This window comes from Megascapheus bottae, chromosome 27 (assembly GCF_031878675.1).
Source record: "Megascapheus bottae isolate mThoBot1 chromosome 27, mThoBot2.hap1, whole genome shotgun sequence".
NCBI lineage: Eukaryota > Metazoa > Chordata > Mammalia > Rodentia > Geomyidae > Megascapheus > Megascapheus bottae.
In genome coordinates this window covers 410,903-431,221 of record NC_143535.1, presented here as the reverse complement: position 1 = coordinate 431,221, position 20,319 = coordinate 410,903, and the positions used below count along the sequence as shown (strand labels likewise).

General features: G+C 39.5%; 1 protein-coding gene across 4 annotated transcripts in view; it reads left to right on the top strand.

Moving 5' to 3' along the window:
- The window catches only part of Mtmr2 (myotubularin related protein 2), a 35,830-nt gene that overhangs the window by 7,219 nt on the left and 8,292 nt on the right, over window positions 1-20,319 (top strand). For all 4 annotated transcript variants that reach the window (XM_090319208.1, XM_090319209.1, XM_090319210.1 and 1 more), the window contains 8 exons: window positions 8,318-8,423; window positions 9,967-10,042; window positions 11,329-11,423; window positions 11,627-11,737; window positions 13,276-13,377; window positions 14,247-14,330; window positions 18,421-18,570; window positions 19,518-19,706. In XM_090319208.1, the coding sequence (XP_090175334.1) occupies window positions 8,318-8,423; window positions 9,967-10,042; window positions 11,329-11,423; window positions 11,627-11,737; window positions 13,276-13,377; window positions 14,247-14,330; window positions 18,421-18,570; window positions 19,518-19,706 (913 nt within the window). The remainder of the gene's footprint in view (window positions 1-8,317; window positions 8,424-9,966; window positions 10,043-11,328; window positions 11,424-11,626; window positions 11,738-13,275; window positions 13,378-14,246; window positions 14,331-18,420; window positions 18,571-19,517; window positions 19,707-20,319) is intronic.

The window sequence follows — 20,319 nt, the reverse complement described above, 5'->3', positions numbered from 1 at the left end:
TTTTCTTTATGATTCTGGATGAGTCACTTGTGTAGTTTTCTAATGAGAAACTGGAGGAAATGGTAATCTCTTGTCCCGTACTTACAGAATTGTGAGAGACTAGAAATGATGGTGGTTGATGACAGAACCATCAGTGTGCTGTACAGGTGTACATACTCTAATTTACTTGCATTAATTTAACCCTCACAGCAGATTTTCCAGTATTAGAAATGTCATTCCCACTACACAGATGAGGAAACTGAGGTACAGAGAGGTTAAATAACATCAACTCACGCAAGGTACTTGCCACCAGAAATCAGTTCTGGGCAGTCTAGCCCCAGAATTGGTAGTTTTTGTGGGAAAACATGTAATGTGAGGGGTGAAAGCACTGTTAACATTTTGTGGAGGGTTACAATGTGCATCGTTGATTTGTACAGAGAAATTATATCTTGTTACATTGAAAGAGTTTAGTTTCTTGGGAAACTAATGGTTATATGACTGATTTACATAATGAATTTAGATTTGCATAATAGAGAACAATACCTAAGAACTTTTTGTTTCAAGACCTAAATTCCCTTGTGTTTTCTATACTTGCCTAGATTCAAGTGTTGTTTGGTGAGTATTAGCTCAATGAATTGCCTATTTGTTTTCAAGCTTCTGCTCTTATACTTTAGTTTGGGACAAAATATTGTTCCTGGCTACTGTGCTTTGAGCTCTAATAAATCAACCAATTTTCAGATTATTCCAGTGTCTCTCATAGTTAACCAATATGTAAAGAACATCTTTTCTCTCTGTTACTTTTGAGTTCATAGAAGTTTTTGTTTAAAACTTAAAACTGTCCTTTGAGTTTGGATCTTGAATTTTGCGTGGATTCTGACAAGCCTTATTTCTTTCGTTTCTCATTTCCTAGAATTCATTTCAAATATTATTTTATACCATCAGGGGCACTGGCACCTTGCACCTTTGTGTCTCTTCCCTACCAGTATCCTCCTTTGGTCTGTCTGTATGAGGCTGAGACGCTCTTTAATAGGGTGTAGTGGCTTTTGGAAGTTGGGGGCTAGGACTTGTTTCTCCTGCCCTTCTCTCTTATCTCCTGTACCCACACTCATATTTGACCAGAATAATTTGGCTTTTACCAGCTTTATTTAAATTTCAGATAAGATCTCTGGAAAAACTTGCGAAGAAAACACTTTTACAGACTATTTTCTGTGCAAACTGGTTGTTTAGACTTGCTGCTGACATTACCTATAATATGCCGTGGTTTTTAGTTGAATAAACATAATTGATGTGACAACTTTAGCTATCCTGGTCAGGTATACCTAATACTTTGGGGTTTTCCAGAACAAGTGCCAGCAAGCAACAGCTCAAATCCCTTTGTTTTCCTAAAAAGTATGGAGTGCAGCCTCTCAAATACATCATTTATACTATCTCTCTTGTTCTATAGATTGGTTAAATTAAAAAAATGAAGCTTCCTGACATAGCATTGTTTTAAATTTATTTTTCTGCCAGTCCTGAAGTCAGGGCCTGAGCACTGTCCTTGGGCTTTTTTTCCTCAAGGCTAGAGCTCTACCACCTGAGTCTCAGCACCACTTCCGGCTTTTTTCTATGTATGTGGTACCAAGGAATCGAACCCAGGTCTGCGTGCATGCTAGGCAAGCACTCTAACCATTAGGCCAGACTCCTAGCCCTGAACTAGCATTTTTTTTAACAAGATGCTGATTAGTTTTAGTGACTGTTTTTTGATTTTAGAGATTTTGCAAATATTCTGACAATGAGTCTTTTGTGTCCCCATGCATTATACACATACAGGCCTTTATTTTTTTTTAAATAAAAATTTCAACAAAATGACTGAGAGCTTGTGTTTCTGACACTGTGTAGTCCATTGTGTAAATACTGAGCAAAATTTGCATTCCTAGAAAAGCTTGTTTACAGTCAGGATACAGAAAGCATTCTTTAACGCCAGGGGCAAACTTGTGTAAACCTTCAAGACTTTGCTTACCAAAATGCTTTTTTAAAGTATCTTATCTTTCTGGGGTCCTGTAAAATGTAATCAGTGCTAAGAGTAAAGTGACTTAAAGCTAGTACTTTAGAGCTTGTTGTAGTTGTGCTTAGCCAGATTGAAGTGTAAGGAGCACTGTCCAGACCTCCTCTGGACACATTGTTTTCTAGGATAATGAAAAGATTGGTGACTTCTAATTTCCTAGGATATCTTAAATATGGAACATTTATCTGCATTTCTAATTGCCACTCTTTTATGAGTGGGTGATGTCTCTTTGAATTTTAAAGTGCTCAGTGAAGAAAAAAATAATGTTTATCTTTTGGTGTGTGGACTTTATTTTTTATTCATTTATGAAGTATCTCCAACTGAGGATTGACTGATACTGATGAAGTAATGATAAGTTCTATTATTGTCTGCAAACCAGTGCAGACAGTGAAAGTTGTGGTAGTGGACTTAGCTGATTTAAGCTTGAATACATTGTGTTAACTAAGATGTATCCTGGCATGTTTATACATAATTTTAACAAATGGACTCCCATCTAAGAGTAAGAGCCATATAGGAATATTTGTGGATACCATGAGTCATTGTCTGGGGATAGTATCTGGAGATGGGATTCTCTTTGTAGAAATAACAAGGATTTTTTTTTTTCATAGTACTTGTATCAAAATTTGGGCTGAGAGCATGGCCTAGTGGTAGAGGGCTTGCCTAGCATGCATGAAGCCCTGGGTTTGATTCCTCAGTACCACATACACAGGAAAAGCTGGAAGTGGTGCTGTGGCTCAAGTGACAGAGCTCTAGCCTTGAGAAAGCCCAAGGATAGTGCCTCAGCCCTGAAAATCATTTGTTTAAGTGCACTCTATGTGTATGGGTGAATGCACACATGCGTGCATGTGCCCACACGCATGTACTCCCATGCACCTAGATGCCGTCTTTGAGGATTTTTTGCTCAAAGTTAGCGTTCTGCCACTTGAGCCACAGCACCCCTTTGGCTTTTTTGGGGTGGGGGCAGTTAATTAAAGATAAGAGACTCAGACTTTCCTGCCTGGGCTTGCTTCAAACCGTGATCCTCAGATCTCAGCCTCCTGAGATCTAGGTAGGATTGCAGACCATTGGCTCCTGGCTGAGGTATGTTTTTAAAAAAGATCAATGCAGGTGGTATTACAATACCAGATTCAAACTCTACTATAGAGCCATAATAACAAAAACAGCATAGTATTGGCACAAAAACAGACCGGAAGATCAATGGAACAGAATAGAAGATCCAGAAATAGAAACATATACCTATAGTCAACTTGTATTTGATAGAGGAGCCAAAGATATACAGTGGAACAAACACCGTCTATTCAATAATCGGTGCTGGCAAAACTGGGCAGCCACATGTAGAAAGCTAAAAATTGACCCTAGCTTTTCGCCATGCACAAGCATTAACTCAAAGTGGATCAAAGACCTCAGTGTCAGACAGGAAACCGTGAAATTGCTACATGATAGAGTAGGAGAGACACTGGAACTCATAGGCACAGGCAAAAGATTCCTGAACAGAATCCCAGGGTCACAACAGATTGGAGAGACTCGATAAGTGGGACTACCTAAAAATAAAAAGTTTCTGCACGGATAAAAACATAGCCACAAAAGTAGAGAGACAGCCAACCAACTGGGAAAAGATATTTACCAATAATGCATCTGACAAATGCTTAATATCCAGTATCTACAGGGAACTCAGGAAACTAATCCCCCCCAAATCCAACAAACCATTTACTAAATGGGCAAGGGAACTAAAGAGAAACGTATCAAAAGAAGAGATTAAAATGGCAGAAAAGCATATGAGAAAATGTTCATCATCCATGGTCATAAAGGAAATGCAAATAAAAGCAACCCTAAGATACCACCTTACCCCAACAAGAATGGCCAAGATTTTAAACTCAGACAATGACAGATGCTGGTGGGGTTGTGAAGTAAAAGGAACCCTGCTGCACTGCTGGTGGGATTGTAAACTAGTTCAGCGACTCTGGAAAGCAGTGTGGATGGAGGTTTCTTAAAGAACTGAAAATTGACCTTCCCTACGATCTCACCATATCACTTCTGGGCATCTACCCTGAACATCATGACCCAAGATATGATAAGGACACCTGCTCAGCTATGTTTATCTCTGCACTATTCACAATAGCCAGGCGATGGAAACAATCCAGATGCCCTACTGCAGATGAATGGATACAGAAAATGTGGTATATATATACAATGGAATTCTACATAGCCAACAGAAAAGATAAAACAATGGCATTTGCAGGGAAGTGGATGAATCATATTGAGTGAGACAAGTCAAGACCAAAGGAACAAAAGGTGCATGGTACCCTTAATATGTGGCTATTATATCCAAACAGTGCAAGAGCGAGGACTCAATATTTGCATATCCAATGATATGGACATGGTACGGGAAATATAAACACAACTACATAGACATAAAAACTTATGACTCTATAGATACAATGTTTTATTATATTGATTAATACGTATCTATGATCTACAAACCCTTAGCCTAATTTTTATTATGTTCTAAAAATTAAGAGCCTGTGATTGTATATAGAGATTCCCTTCTTAAATACTCGTTTGCTAAACACATCATTTGAAATATGATGTAAAAATGTTAATAAATTCTTAAAAAATTGCACACAATAAATTCTCAGCAATAATTGCAGCTGGAAAAAATTCTCCTAAATTAAACAACAAAAAATAAAAGTAGTGCTTCCTTACTAGTTATTTCCAGTAACTAATGTCTAAGTTCATCTAAGTGCATTTTTGAATAGGCACTTGACCTCAGGACTTGGGTGGAAAATTGCTCTGAGAATAGTGTAGCAGGAGAAAGAGCACTGTGTTGTGACACCAGCAGACCAGCATGTAGGAGGGGCTTAAGAGTCAGATGATGGGATTTGTTTTGTTCTCACTCTGGTGAGATAGTGGCTGGACTTTGGGGAGTGGAGGGTGACTAGTGCCATACTGTACTGTGGGCTCTTCTTTTACTAGAAACCTGAATTCAGGTATGCCTATGCTTATATTCATTTGGCTAATTTCTGGATCCAGAAGCTAGCATTTGAATATAACTGACTTCATTCTTTCTACTTATGAATTGGGAAAAATGTAACAGCATAAATGGCTTGGAGGGGTGACTCAAAATAACTTCATATCTGTGAAGGCCAGGTCCACCTATTTGTAATCTTATAATTATGTAATCTCACTCTTCATCAGGGCTGGTCATCAGAATTATTAAATTAGCCTATAATTGCAGCTTTAGGCTCAGGTATTTTGAGCTTTGGGGGAAAAGAAATCTGTAGATGCATAAATGTAGAGTAATTGATGTCATTAATAGAGTTCCATCATTAATGTCATTCTAGAATGCTGGTTATATTCTGACCAGTGTTGTTGTCTTTCAAATTCTTGTTGTTCTAATAAAGATGATATACAGAGGTTATAGTTGTATAAGTCAGGTAAAGTGTGTATTCCAGTATTGTTTTTGAGAAAATACTTTCTATAACTAGTTCATTAATTTCTGTGATATATGTCTGGGTTACGACTATTTTTGGCTACAGGTATTTTGGGCATATTTATTTGAGTAAAGACCTTAATGTTCTTGAGGATCAGAGTTGTTTTGCTTACCTTAGAGATGTTTCCTGTTGCACCACTGCTTCTGTACATACAGAATACATTTCATTCTCCATTATTTTGAATCTCAGTTGTGTACAGATTATCCAGGGCCCAGATACCTTTTGTTTATGACTTGGATATTTGAGCCCAGTCATTCTGAGGGATTATTGACTTATTTTTATATATTTCTGTTAAAAGGATATGCAGGAACGGAAGGAAATAGTGATTATAATTTTATTTCATAACTTTAAGTTAATGGTTTGGATAGAAATTCCAACAGCATTTATGTGAGGGGCCTTGGTGTAATTAAGAGATGACATTGAAGGACAAGTCCCTGAGTCACATGGCACGGTCGTATGTGAGCATGAAGGCACAACACATGCTTATCTGTGGCACACACTTACCTATGGCATAGGGGAACAAGCTTGTTTGATAGCATGATTAAATGGCTAGAGGGAACTGGGAACTGAAGATGAGTACGTTTTGGGGGCAGATGTTCTGGAAGAACAGCTTCAAGTCTTGCTGCAGAGATGCCTTTTCTTTGCTCTTTAGTTGTTTGATCAAGCCTCTGAGCAGTGGCTTCATTCTGCAAGCTTTAGTGCCGCCATCACTTTCGGATGCCACCCATCTTCCCCTGCAGCTTCCAGCTCCTGTCCCGGAGTACTGGCAGTCTCAGTAGAACAGTAGACCCCACCTGCCTCCTCTTCCAGTCTCCAATTCTTCACACCTTTTGGCTGCTATGAACCACAGCACGGTCTGTGTTGGTGCAGCTGTTTAAATGTGGCTGTGTTTCACGGGGATCTGTGCTCACGTCTCATGGCTGGGCACTGGCTGCGATTTATCTCTTGAGCTACTGCAGAACTGTTCAACTATTTCAACTGGTATTTTAGTACAGATGGCATTTAATCACAAGTTAGCTACAAAAATAAGGAGAAAATGAAAACGTTCTCAGTTGATTAGCTTTTCTTTGTTTCCATTCTAGATCTGGATAGTGTAATTTCTCATGACTAGTTTTATCATTTAGATTCTTGAATGTAAACCAAGTAACTACTTCCATTTTTTAATTTACTTCCCTTCTCTCCTAAGAAATTGCATCCTGTTTATTTTCCGGGCAGGTGATTTTCATGTTGTAATTTAGTCATTTTACAAACAAGTTTGTTTTAAAGACTAAAATTCAGTTCTTTTTGTTGTTGTTGTTGGTCCTGAGACTTGAACTCTGGGCTAGGGTGTTGTCCCTGAGCTCTTCAGCTGAAGGCTATTGCCCTTCCCCTTGAGCCACAGCTCCACTTCCAGTTTTCTAGTGGTTAATTGGAGATAAGAGTCTCACGGACTTTAGTGCCTGGACTGGCTTTGAACTGCGATCCTTAGATCTCAGCCTCCTGAGTAGTTAAGATTACAGGTATGAGCCACGGCACCTGGCTGAACTTCAGTTCTTATATATCAGAACCTCAAAGGGAAAGTCCCCAATACAAATCTGACTTTTGGCTTTAAACACCTGAAAATGTAAAAATAAGTGTTTAAGCCTTAATGCAAAATGTCAGGTTTTTCAGCACTCACTTTTCTTGAAGTATTTGTAACTTTTACTAAGATAATACTAATCATTCCATATGTGGCTATTATTTCTTCTTTAAAATAAATTTAACAATCAGGAATAAAAAGCTCTGAAAGACTTGAAGAAGTAAAAGTAGCTGTAGGGTGTCATTACTTGCTGTGGTAGGAGAGGTAGATATTCAGGTCAGACTTGTAAAAAGTGTATAATCCTTTGTAGTAGAAGTACAAGGTACAGAAAGCCGTCACACTGTCCTCATTTCTGTTCTCTGTACTAACCTTGTAGAACTGTGTATGGTTTCTCAGATGTTCTTTATGTTTCGGCCTTCTACACATTTGCAGTGCCTTTGTTTTCCTAATTCTCTTATGTTTTGGCCTAGCAATTTCCTATATTTTAAGACTCCATTCACACATCTCTTCTCTGAGGCTGTCCCAACATTTTCTGGCCAGAGTAATATGCTTTGGTTTTCATCTCCCTTCCCACCCACTTCTCTCTTACTTCCTGTGGGTTTATAGCCATTCTATTCCACAAGGTGTTTATTTCCCTCTCTGTTATAAGCTTGTGAATGTCTGAACATCAGCACTATGCCATAATGTTTGTCTGCCATCCCTGCACCTAGCATAGTGGGTTTTCTTATTGGAATTCCCCTTCTGAATGGTCTTTAGATGACAGAGTGAATTCACTCAGAATACGTTCACAAGTACCAGTATAGTCTATTCAGCATGAGCTTGACCCTCTAAGGATATAGTTTGTATAGCCAGTGCTGGAAGCAGCAAACACACCGGTGGCCCATGCCTGTAATCCCAGCTAGTCAGGAGGCTGAGACTGAAGGTTTGAGGCGTGAAGCCTTCTCAGGAAGAGTTCATATCCACTTAGGTAGTAACAATGCCAACTGGAGGTGTGACTCAAATGGTAGTGTGCCAGCCATAAGCAGAAATGAAGTCAAGAGCAAGAGGCCAAGGTTAAGATCCCATACCAGCACACAAAAAATGTTTAAAAAATATTGTTTGTAAGTTAGCTGCATTTGGATCCAAAGTTGAGTAAGTAAAGCAGGACTGTTGCCTATTGACAGTGGGCATTTTAATGCACTAAACAATTATAAATGCAACACTTAAAATTGTTTTAAAAACACGCTGTGCTTTTGTATTTTGTAGTGCTTCTACTTCTCACTCCGAGAATTCGGTGCATACAAAATCAGCTTCTGTTGTTTCTTCAGATTCCATTTCAACTTCTGCAGACAACTTTTCTCCTGATTTGAGGGTATGTGTGCTGTGGGGAACGTCTGATGGAGTACTTGCTGTTGGATGTTGGTAATCAGGGCCTGAAGGTAGCTTTCAGTCAGATGGACAGGAGACAGTAATCTAGGGGGTAACCCTTAAGGCCTCCTCTCCCCTCCTCCTCTTGTCTTCCTCTCTACTTTTCCTCGTGTTCCCTCTCGCTTTCCCTCACTCCCTTCAGCATAAAACTTATGTCACATAATGGGAAAGGACATTAAGCAGTCAGTGAATCCTATATGATAGACACTGTGATGAAAGTAAAGCTAGGGTACACAGCTGAGAGAACATTCTAGAGCAGTCTACTTCGTAAACTAATGCAGTTCAAGGCTGGGTGTGGTGGTGCACATTTCCAGTTACGTTATTTAGGAAGCTGAGGCAGGAGGATTGAGAGTTCGAAGGAAGTCTGGACTACATAGTGAATCTGAGGTCAGCTGAGGCTCTCCAACACCAGGCAAATGTCAGATATCACCTGTTTTGTTTGTGAGACCCTGTCACAAACAGGGCTACTGTTTAAAAATAAAAATCCTGTACTGGAAGATATTTACAAAAATAAGAACTTAAGGAAGGGGGTGCACCTATAATCCTAGATACTCAGGAGGCTGAGATCTGAGGAACATGGTTCAAATCCAGCCCAGGCTTAAAAGTCTGTGAGACTCTTATCTCCAATTAACCACCAGAAAGCCAGAAGTGGTTCTGTGACTCAAAGTGGTAGAGAACTAGCCTTGAGCTAAAGAGGTTAGGCATAGCACCCAGGCCCTGAGTTCAGCCCATGATTGACCAAAAGAAAAAAAGGAAAAATAAGCTTATTGGAAAGACCTAAGCATCATTGACAAAGAATGCCTAGAAGGGGGGAGGCATTAGTGAAGATAGGGCCACACATAGAGCTGCGAGCACATTGGTCTGAGAGGTGAAACCAAGATGGTGAGTGATTTTTGTCTTCAATAACCATTACTATGGAAAAGCAGATTCTCTGGAGTAAAGCCTGGCTGCAGGAGTTGGAGAAAGAAACTTACTGTTTGGCAGTGAAAATGGTCGGGAAAGGAGGCTTTTGGTGCCTGTTGAAGAAAAGCTATAGCATATGACAGCTTGAGGTACCTTGTCATAACTCCCTTAGAAAACTGCATTTTCATTCTTGCAGTGCAGTGTGGTGATCTTCACAGCACAACCACTACTGTTGACCAGGAGTTTCTTTTTTTCAACAGAATTCATAATCAACATTATGTTTCTTCTGAACAATGGAATGAGGACATAAAATTTCCTTTATTGTTAGGCTGTTATAGGTTAGATGTTAAATATATAAAGTTATGTGTGGGGCGGGGTGAAAGAGAGAATGTAATGTCTTCTTATATTGAGGTATTTGGTAAATGCCTTTAGAAAAACAACTTCATGTCATGAACTATATAGTTCATAGTTATAGTTTAATGTAATATAAATATATACAAACAGTCATAATCAGTTTAAATGTGAATAAAGAAATAGACTTTTAGTTTTAAAAACAAAAAACTTTTTGCCTGCATCCCATCTAGGTCCTGAGGGAATCTAATAAATTAGCAGAAATGGAAGAACCACCTTTGCTTCCAGGAGAAACCATTAAAGATATGGGTATGTAATTGTATTGTCTTCTTTCTGACAGTAAAAAATACACATAAAGAAAATAGATTTGCTTGCAGAGATGCTTCGTACCTTGACATCAAAGCGAAGACTCATAACAACCATATAGCATCAGCGTCAGTCTTGTATTTTTCTGTCGTGCTTTCAGTTGTAGAAGCACTTTGTGTATATTACCACTTGAGAAGACAGGAAGGGAGCCTAGAGACACTGGACCACCCCACGTAGGTTACAAGACCATAAGCAGATGTCTGTTGTATAGGAAAGCTGGCTCTGGAGGAATAACATTACATTAAGGTTTTCCTAGCTTGTAAGGCAAGTCTCTAAATAATGGTAGCTTTATTTAATTTTAAAAACTTTCCTCTAATTGAAACATGCCTTGAAAATCATGATTTGAAAACTGTAGCTCATAGTTGTGTATCTGAGGGAATGACTTTGAAGGTTAGAAATGGTTGTTACGGGGTCAGTCTGGTTTTAACTTCTCATACAGAGGCAGTAGGCAGGTGCTTCAGAGTGAAAAAGAAGCAAAGCCAGGGTGTTAGGAGCTCTGCCATTTTAAATAATACCTGGAACTCGTTGTTCTTACTGTTTGAAAAGCACAATGCCATATACATTCATCACTTAGCATCTAATAAAACACTGTGATCGTTTCTCTGCAAAATTGATCAGGATTATAATACCCACTTTGGGGGGGGGGCACTGGGGGGATCTCTGTTGGGACTTGAACTCAGGGCCTGGGCAGTGTCCCTGAGTTTTTGTCACTTTGAGCCACAGCACCACTTCCAGGTACCCACTTTGTTTAAAATAGTTTTATTTATATTTCGTTTCACAATATTTCCCTCAATTATAAGCAGATAAGCAGTGTGTGGCATTGTATGCTTGGAATATTGTATTTTTAGAGCTATGCTGACAAACTAGAGATGAGATTAGCACCGAGGACTAGAAATGGTGATGAAGATGGATGTGCACTGTGCCTTGACACATGTAACAGCTGAAGTTAACTGCCTTTAGTGTCATAGCCACGCCAGTTCTAGCCTACATGGATAGCACTGTCTTCTGTTTCTTTCTGTTCTATCTCAGAAGAAGAGATAGGCCTCTACCCCTTGACTCCTTCCCTGTTACTCTACACCCCTTCTCAGGTGAGTGCACAAGATTCTGAGGTTTGGGGAGTCCTCAGTGCTGTGATCTTTTTAGTGTAGTTAACACCAGAATGGCATTATTCTATGAGGAACCCGGAATAGGATACAATGTAGAGTAAACTGGATGTGTTGTCTTCTCAGCCAAAGACGTAACTTATATATGTCCCTTCACTGGTGCTACTCGAGGAACACTGACTGTCACCAACTACAGACTGTATTTCAAAAGCATAGAGCGGGTAAGACTCCTGGGATCCATTTTGTGTCTGTGTATGGTACTTGCAGCCAGTTTTATTCACTTCTGGTCATTAATTAAAGAAATTTTGATTCATATTTCTTGTGTATGCAAGAGGAGGGGAAGGTGAGCTTGACCCCCAGTCCTCCGGTGATGATTTCTGTCTATAGAGTCAGTTGCTTAGTTTTGTGCTTGCTTTTCTCTTAGGATCCTCCATTTGTTCTAGATGCTTCTCTTGGAGTAATTAGTAGAGTAGAAAAAATTGGTGGTGCCTCTAGTCGAGGTGAAAATTCTTATGGACTGGAAACTGTATGCAAGGTAAATTTTATAATATGAATATGATATGATTTTATTCTTTGTGAAAAGCCATTAATTGCAACTTTGTAGTGGAAACTGGTAGAAATGTCATTTTAGTGGAAGAAAACTACATTTATACTTCTCCAGTTCACCATCAACACCCTTGCACATCTCACCTCCAAATCAGTTGTTCCTTTCCTTATTCTACCAGTGCCCAGAGTAAAGGAAATAACACATATGCTGTTTCTTTTGATAGTTTTAGAAGTTATTTTGAGGTCTGGTATACACAAAGTAAATCTGGAACACAGAGTAATTGTGAAGAGCTATAGCAGTAAAATTACCCCATTATAACTAGTAAGCTAATAAAAATATGTAGAACTTCCACGCTAAAAGGAAAGGATTTTTGTTAGAGTAAGCAACACCTCAACTTCAGTTCTTCGCACTTTTTTTTTTAAAGATATGGTAAAGCTGCCATTTCAGTTTTGGATCAGACTTTTAGTGCACTAATATTGCATAGCAGTATAGTCTCTCAGTGTTTGATTTTACACAGTGAGGTATAATAAAGCTCGCAAATTCTGCCTAGAATACAACATTTAAATAAAATAGATAGCCTTGAAATTATTCTTGATCTCATTTTTTTCTAGATGCTGTTAAGATATCCACTAAGAACATGACCATCTGTAATTAGCTAAAGCATAGAAAAGCTTAGGAAATTGCTCAGAGACAAATAATGAAAGATCCTGTCTTCATATCTGTTTGCAGCAGATCCTGGAAGATACTAACCAAACTATTCAGAATTTTCCTGTAGGAGATAAAACTCTGGTACAAAATAGATCTTCAGGCGAAGTTTATCTGTCTAGCAGAAGGGGTTTCTAAGGAGGCCCAGTAGAAAGGTGTCTAGTAGAAATAGTAGGAAAAATCACTGGACACAATGAAAATGTCTAACTGGGTTTTAATAGAGAAATCATGACACAATGGGCATTCACAGGAAAGAACATGTCCTGTAGTGTTAGTCATAATACTAAGCTTCAGATGCAGGATTTCTAAATCTCCAAAGTCTTTCATCACGTGCTGCTTCTCTTGCCAGCTAAGGTTAATATGAAAGTATAGATAACATTTCTTCCCTTGAAGCCTGCCTTGTGTTTCTTTTTCATTTCTCCTGCTTCCAGGAGCTGTCCTCTGTTTTTAAATTCAATTTCGGCAGATCTTAATGGGTTTTTTGTTTGTTTTATTTGTTTACTTTTTGGGCTTTGGGGCTTGAACTCCCAGGGTGCTGTCCCGGGGCAGTTCTGCTCAAGGCTAGCTCTCTACTACTTCGAGTCATGGCATCACTTCCTGTTTTCTGATCATTAGTTGGAGATAAGAGTCTCGTGGACTTTTCTGCCCAAGCTGCCTTTGAACCATGATCCTCAGATCTGAGCCTCCTAAGTGGCTAGGGTGACAGGCAGACGTCATCATTGCCCAGCAATCTTAATGTTTTATTGGATAGTTCCAAGTTATCTTATTTATCAAATAAAACAACTGAACTGTGATTAACCTGGCTTCTAAATCTTTTCTAGGATATTAGGAATTTACGATTTGCTCATAAACCTGAGGGGCGAACAAGAAGATCCATATTTGAGAATCTGATGAAATATGCGTTTCCTGTTTCTAACAGCCTGGTCAGTGTTTTTTATGTGGGATCTGCACATTTAACCAGATGTATATAGTAATTTAGGCTTACTCTAGCTCATTTCAGAGTATCTCCAACATGTAATTGTGTGAACTTTCATCTACAGGGTTTCATGACTCAAAGCTGTATATGATGATCTTCATTATAATGTAGTTGAATTTCTACCATTATGTCTATAAAAATGATATTTTTAAAAATTCAAATTATAAGCCAAAAAATAAGCCCATTGAATGTTTTAGAAAATATAAAAACAACAGAGCTTCCTCATCTCTGCTAGTAACTATGATGTCCTTCTATTACTTACAAGAGAAGAGTCCTTGTTTAAAACAAATTTCATTATTTAGAATTAAGCCTACAGAAGCTAATGATTACAGAAGAAAATATGTTAACAGTATGTCAACAGTTGGTAAATTTCTTGAGTTGATAGCTGCTTTTTTTTGGGGGGGGGGGTCATGGGACTTGAACCCATCCTGGGTGCTGTCCTTAAATCTACCACCCTACCTTTGAGCCAAGCCCCACTGCCCATTTTCTACTGATTAATTGGAAATAAAGAGTCTCACGTCCTTTTGTGCCTGGGCTGGCTTTGAACCTTGATCCTCAGATCTCAGCCTCCTGAGTAGCTAGGATTACAGGCGTGAGCCATCACGCCCAGCTCTCTGCTTTTCTTTACCTTAAAAAATACATAATATATTTTATAAACTAAAAATATAAACTAAAAACTAAAACAACATGAAAATGTAACAAAAATATTCTTGCAAGCAAAAATAAAATAGGAAAATAAGTTAAAACTTTTAAAGGACATATTTCTGATGTATAATGTGATTGCATGTCAGTTAACGATGATCTCTGTTTATGTAGCCTCTATTTGCTTTTGAATACAAAGAAGTATTCCCAGAGAACGGGTGGAAACTCTATGACCCTCTTCTGGAGTATCGAAGGCAGGTATGTGCTGCTTAGTTTTCAGTGTTAGTGTTCTGTGTTCTTTTCATCATAAAAAAAAAAAAAAAAAAATAGGTAGAAGCAAGAAGCCAGGCCGAGTTGTTTTGTTGGGGAGTACTCACCAGTCCTGATTGTTGGGCTTCCGTGCAGGTTCTGCCGATTGCATTCCAGAAGGTCAGTAATCTATGAAACCCATCAGAGAGTTTCTAAGTGTTTCTTTAAAAATGTTTACTCTTCATACAGATAAAAGTATAAGGAGGGCTTGGAGTTAGGCCTAGTAGTAGTGTACACATACACAGAAAAAGCTGGAAGTGGTGCTGAGGCTCAAGCTGAAGAGCGCTAGCCTTGGGAAAGCCCTGAGTCCAAGGTCCAGCACTGGAAAAAAAGAAAAGAAAAGAAAAGAAAAGGGTACGCATATATAAGCGTCCATATTTTTATACAGCACTTAAGAATACTCTGAACTTAATTTAAATATTCTATAATTTAACTCTGAAAGTTTCTTTATAATTGTTCTGATCATAACTGAATTTTTGACAGTTTTGTATTTTAATAAATATAAATGTATAGTGAAATTCCTGTTTGGTGATGTTAAGCACAGCACTGGTTTACCTTGGCTGGTATGTAAAAATGTCAGCATTTTGACATGATTCTATCACGTCTTTTTTGTGCATATTAAAACTTCTGTTGTCCTTCTGAAGTATTTCCCATTGTGTGGATATTTACTAATACCTGTTTGCTCCTTTATCCTCTTGCCTTTTCTATTTGAGACCCTTTTGTTTTTTAATTCTTCACCAGTGTTACCAGCTTTTGAAGGGATCCTCTGTATTTGCTTGGTACTTTTCATGCTCTAGAAGGAAGGTATTCTGCATCTGTTTTCTGACTGCTGCTCGGGGTGTAGGGTAGTGTCTGGCACACACTAGATAACAACTGTGAACAAATGAAAGCATGAAGGAAAGTTAGTTTGCCCATAGTGTCTGCTCTGGATATATTTGTTCACTAATAAATCTCCTTTATGTATTGATGTATTTACTAAGCCATGGGGAACACATGTACATCGTATGTGTGTGTGCCAAGATTTTTGTCAAGCATTTCCTGAATACTAATTCAATTATTTGTCTGCCTTGAGTCTGTGAGCAAGGTACTAATATCTGTACAGAACAAGAGCAAACTGAGGGCAGGAACATTAGATCATCTGTCCAGGTAGCATGCGGCTCAGTGCGGAAACTGGAGTGTGGGTCAGGAAACATGGCTCTAGACCCACGCTCTTCACCATTACAGTTTCTCCCATGGTCAAAGCCATTTTTATAAAAGGGTAAGTTTCTGATCCCAAGAGAGTGTCACTTCCTGCAAAGAAAACTTTCCAGAGTAGCTCTAATAAAGATTGTATTGTCACTGAGAAGAACTGGTTATGATTGAGGACACCGTCAGAGGAAGACCTCCCACAACCCAGAGGCCGGGTGGTGTCTGGCTGGCAGGCTTCCCGCCAGGGCCGCATACCTGTGGAGCTTTTGTACATCGCTGTGTGCATTGCTAACTTACGTCCTGTGGCACACATGCGCACTGTTCAGTTTGGAGATTCTAACATCTCAAAAAGAGCCTCCCTAAATTGATGAGAGCTTTTAAATTGACAAAATTCAAATACTACAATACTCACTGTTCTGATGTTTTCATCCCACTGGTGTTTGGTAGACTCATAGTTTATGCAGATGTCACATTCTAGACCATTGAGAAGACTTGGGTTTGAGCTTTCGCCTTTGCTCTGACTCTCACAATACCTTTGTGATCTCAAGTGAGTCATTTGTGAAAAAGTGCTTTCATTTTGTGGGTGTCTTGTGGGTCCTCCAGCTCCACTTCTCCACTGGAAGCCAGCTTGTTGGAAGGATCATGAGAGTGCCTTGTCTTAGAGCCTGGTGAACTCAGGCCTGGTGAACTCCAGTTCAGGTTCCCTTGGTATTCCTCCAGCCAAGGCACCAAACAGAACATCGGCTGTGGCTGGCTTTTTTTTTTAAGTAGTTGTATTTATCATAAAAACAGGTTCTCCAAAGAATAATGGCATTTATTTGGAGTAAGCAGAGCATTGCATTGGCAGTAGACATGGTATGTGTGCACATTCAAGAAGCTGAGGCAGGAAGGAGGCTTTTAAAGACAAATATGAGGCAGTAGACATGGTATGTGTGCACATTCAAGAAGCTGAGGCAGGAAGGAGGCTTTTAAAGGCAAATATGATGGCGGCACATTAGATATTTTGAAACAATCCAAGCCATCATGAAAGTAGCTCCAGTTTCAGGGTTGGACAGAGGTCCTTGTACAAACACTGTTTATGTTGGTTGTACAAACTTGTGTCTCAGCAGTTGTGTATCACAGCCTTCTTTTCACAACCTCCTGTTTGGGTCAAGGTTGACCCAGGCAAGTCCATTTTCATTCTGGCAGATTCTGGCAGAATGAATAAGATCTACAGTGATGGTACACTGTAACGAATCCTCTGATAGAGATCACTTAGTGATCTGGGAACTGATTTTTTTTTTCTTTTGCCAGTTCTGGGCTTGAACTTAGGGTGTGAGCACTGTCCTTGGGCTTTTTCAAGGCTAAAGCTCTTAACGCTCTGCCGCTTGAGTCACAACTCCGAGCCCTTTTTTTTTCTTTTATGATGAGTTTCCAGGGATCATAAAAGTTAAGAGCTTGTATAAAGTTCCATTCAGGGGCCGGGAGTTTGGCCTAGTGGTAGAGTGCTTGCCTAGCATCACGAAGACCTGGATTTGATTCCTCCGTACCACATACTTAGAAAAAAGCCGGAAGTGGTGCTGAGGCTCAAGTGGTAGAGCTCTAGCCTTGAGAAAGCCCAGGACAGTGCTCAGGCATTGAGTTCAAGCCCAGGGGCTGGCAAAAAAAAAAAAAAAAAAAAAAATTTAAAGTTCTAGTCAGCTTTCTTAATTCCAGCCATTTAATGAGTATATTTCCTATATAAAAGAGGATGGGAATTTTGTAGTATCTTTTTGTGTGTGGTGCTGGTCCTGCAGCTTGAACTCAGAGCCTAGGTGCTGTCCCTGAGCTTTTTGGTTCAAGGTAAACACTCTACCACCTGAAACATAGCTCCATTTCCACCTTTTTGGTGGTTAATTAGAAAGTCTCATAAATTTTTCTGCCCAGGCTGGCCTCAGACTGCAGTCTTCCAGTCTTAGTCTCCTTAATAGCTAGGATTATAGGCACCAGTCACTAGTATCTACTAGTTTGCTGCTTATAAATGATAACTGTGGAGAAGCTTCAGAACTTATGGTTCTAAGGAACTGTTTGGGTGGTGTAGCCTAGTGAAGGGCACTGGCCTCGCCTAGCACACACTCAACTCTGGAATTGTTCCTCAATATTTTAAAAGTAAACAGCATTACAGAATAAACATGAGTGAAAAGACCTTGTTTTAAGCATTTCCCCCGCCCTCTGTCAGCCTTACCATCCTTCCCTTGCTTTTCTAGTGTGCCTTAGATTAGCAACATTGTACCACTACCACAATGCTCCCAAGTGATAGCTGGGAATAGCCCTCTGGAAGATGCTTGAAGCCATGAACCACCAGAGTTCTAATCAGATTAAATGCAATTGTTGGCTTTTGAGATCAGAGGAACATTTGCAGTTCCACTTCCCATATGCTTACACAGTCTGTTAATAGTTAATGAATTCATACATGTTCTTACATCAAATTTGGTACAAAAGTGAACCCATCTCTGTGTTGAAACCTCTCCTCCTTAGAGCCTGGCCACACACCAGGTAGTCACTATGCCAGTTTTAAGAAATGAGTAGTGTGGGGCCGGGATTTGGCCCAGTGGTTAAAGTGCTTGCCTAGCATGCACGAAGACCCGGGTTCAATTCCTCGGCACCACATACATAGAAAAAAGCCGGAAGTGGTGCTGAGGCTCAAGTGGTAGAGCTCTAGCCTTGAGAAAATCCAAGGACAGTGCTCAGGCCCTGAGCTCAAGCCCAGGTCTGGAAAAAAAAAAAAAAGAAAGAAATGAGTAGTGTGGACAGGAGAGGTTGACAGGGACAGCGACTGCCCTGCTGTCTTTTCATGGTGTAGTTCAGCACTGGTCTCTCATTTCACATGTAGGGCATTCCAAATGAGAGCTGGAGGATAACAAAGGTAAATGAGCGCTATGAACTGTGCGACACGTACCCCTCCCTCCTGGTGGTGCCAGCAAATATCCCCGATGAAGAACTAAAGAGAGTGGCATCCTTCAGGTCCCGGGGCCGAATCCCAGTAAGTGTGTGCTTTGATAAGCCTGCTCTGCAGACGCCTTTTGCACTGCCTGATGCGGCAGGAAACGAGTTGAACAATGGGTGCATCAAGTGTCTTTATAGGAATATTGGAGACTGAGTTATTTTGCTAAAATTAAACTATAAATTTAAAATCTGTAAAATTAAAAATGCCTTGTGCTTAAGTTGAAAACATTTCTCTGTGCATTATTAACTATCTCCATGTCTTAGGCAATTTAGTATGGTGATAATGTTCTTTTCCATTAAATCTAAGAAAGAAGAAATAAAGAATGATGATCTAGAAATATCAAATCAGATATTTAGGCATAAAAGTCACAGATTGTGAAGACTTGAGTTACTTATTAGAGTTTTGCTGATTAAAGTAATAAAACCAGGCACCAGGAGTTTGGCCTAGTGGTAGAGTACTTGTCTTGCATGCACGAAGACCCGGGTTTAATTCCTCGGTACCACATACATAGAAAAAAAGCTGGAAGGCCAGGAGTTTGGCCTAGTGGTTAAAGTGCTTGCCTAGCATGCATGAAGACCCGGGTTCGATTCCTCGGTACCACATACATAGAAAAAAGCCATAAGTGGTGCTGAGGCTCAAGTGGTAGAGCTCTAGCCTTGAGAAAGTCCAAGGATAATGCTCAGGCCCTGAGCTCAAGCCCAGGACTGGCAAAAATAAATAAATAAATAAATAAATTAAAGTAATAAAACCAGAACAGTGGTGTTGACTTTGTTTTGGTTTACTACTTTTTCTAAGATAATAATTTCCAGTAGTCAGTGATTTCCACAGGTTAGTACTGGATTCAGAATTAGAACAAGTTTTCCAGATGAGAATGACAGAAGGGTGATTTTTCTTGACAGCTGGAGTTCTAGTGAGGAAGCAGAGTGTTAAAGAAGGTTTTGAGAATTACAGAGGAGCATGTGTTTCTCTTCTCCCCTCTGTAGGTTTTATCATGGATTCATCCTGAAAGTCAAGCCACAATAACTAGATGCAGTCAACCCATGGTAGGAGTGAGTGGAAAGCGAAGCAAGGAGGATGAGAAATACCTTCAGGCCATCATGGATTCCAATGCGCAGTCACATAAAATCTTCATTTTTGATGCTCGCCCCAGTGTTAATGCTGTAGCCAATAAGGTGAGGATTTTATCTACAGTTTGACAAGACAGACACATAAAAAGAAAACACTTTAAAATAGGATGAACTCTGTAAGAGGGAAATAACCATTCGAGTTTGTTTATAGTTCCAGGCCTACATGTTGTTTGCATATACACATTTGAAACAAAGTATGATTTTACTTTTGAAAAAATAACCACCATTTTTCTGCCAGAGAAAATTATTTTGTAGTATCATTTATGGTATAACTAGACAGAACCGTTGTTGGATATTTATGAGTTTTTAAAACTTAAGTTGTGGAGAACGATCCTAATTTTCCCTATCCTGCCCAGGTTTTTGAAGTCCTGGTGGGTTCAGGCATCCTTTATTTTTAAAAAAATCTCTCCTAAAGGAGGTGTGAGGAAGGAGGATGGCACGCTAGATCTTCATGGATGGAAATGTGAGGTGAAATAATTAAGAAAGATCTGGCCTCTGTTCTCAAGAATTGCCTTTTCTCCTCCCTGAGCTTTGTTCATTCATTAGCAGGAATGAAATCAGGACCTAGGAGGAGAGGGAAGGGAGAAAGGGATGTGAGGCAGAAGTTGTGGTAGGGTGGGTGGATGTTAGATTCCTCATCAATCTTTTTTTTTTTTTT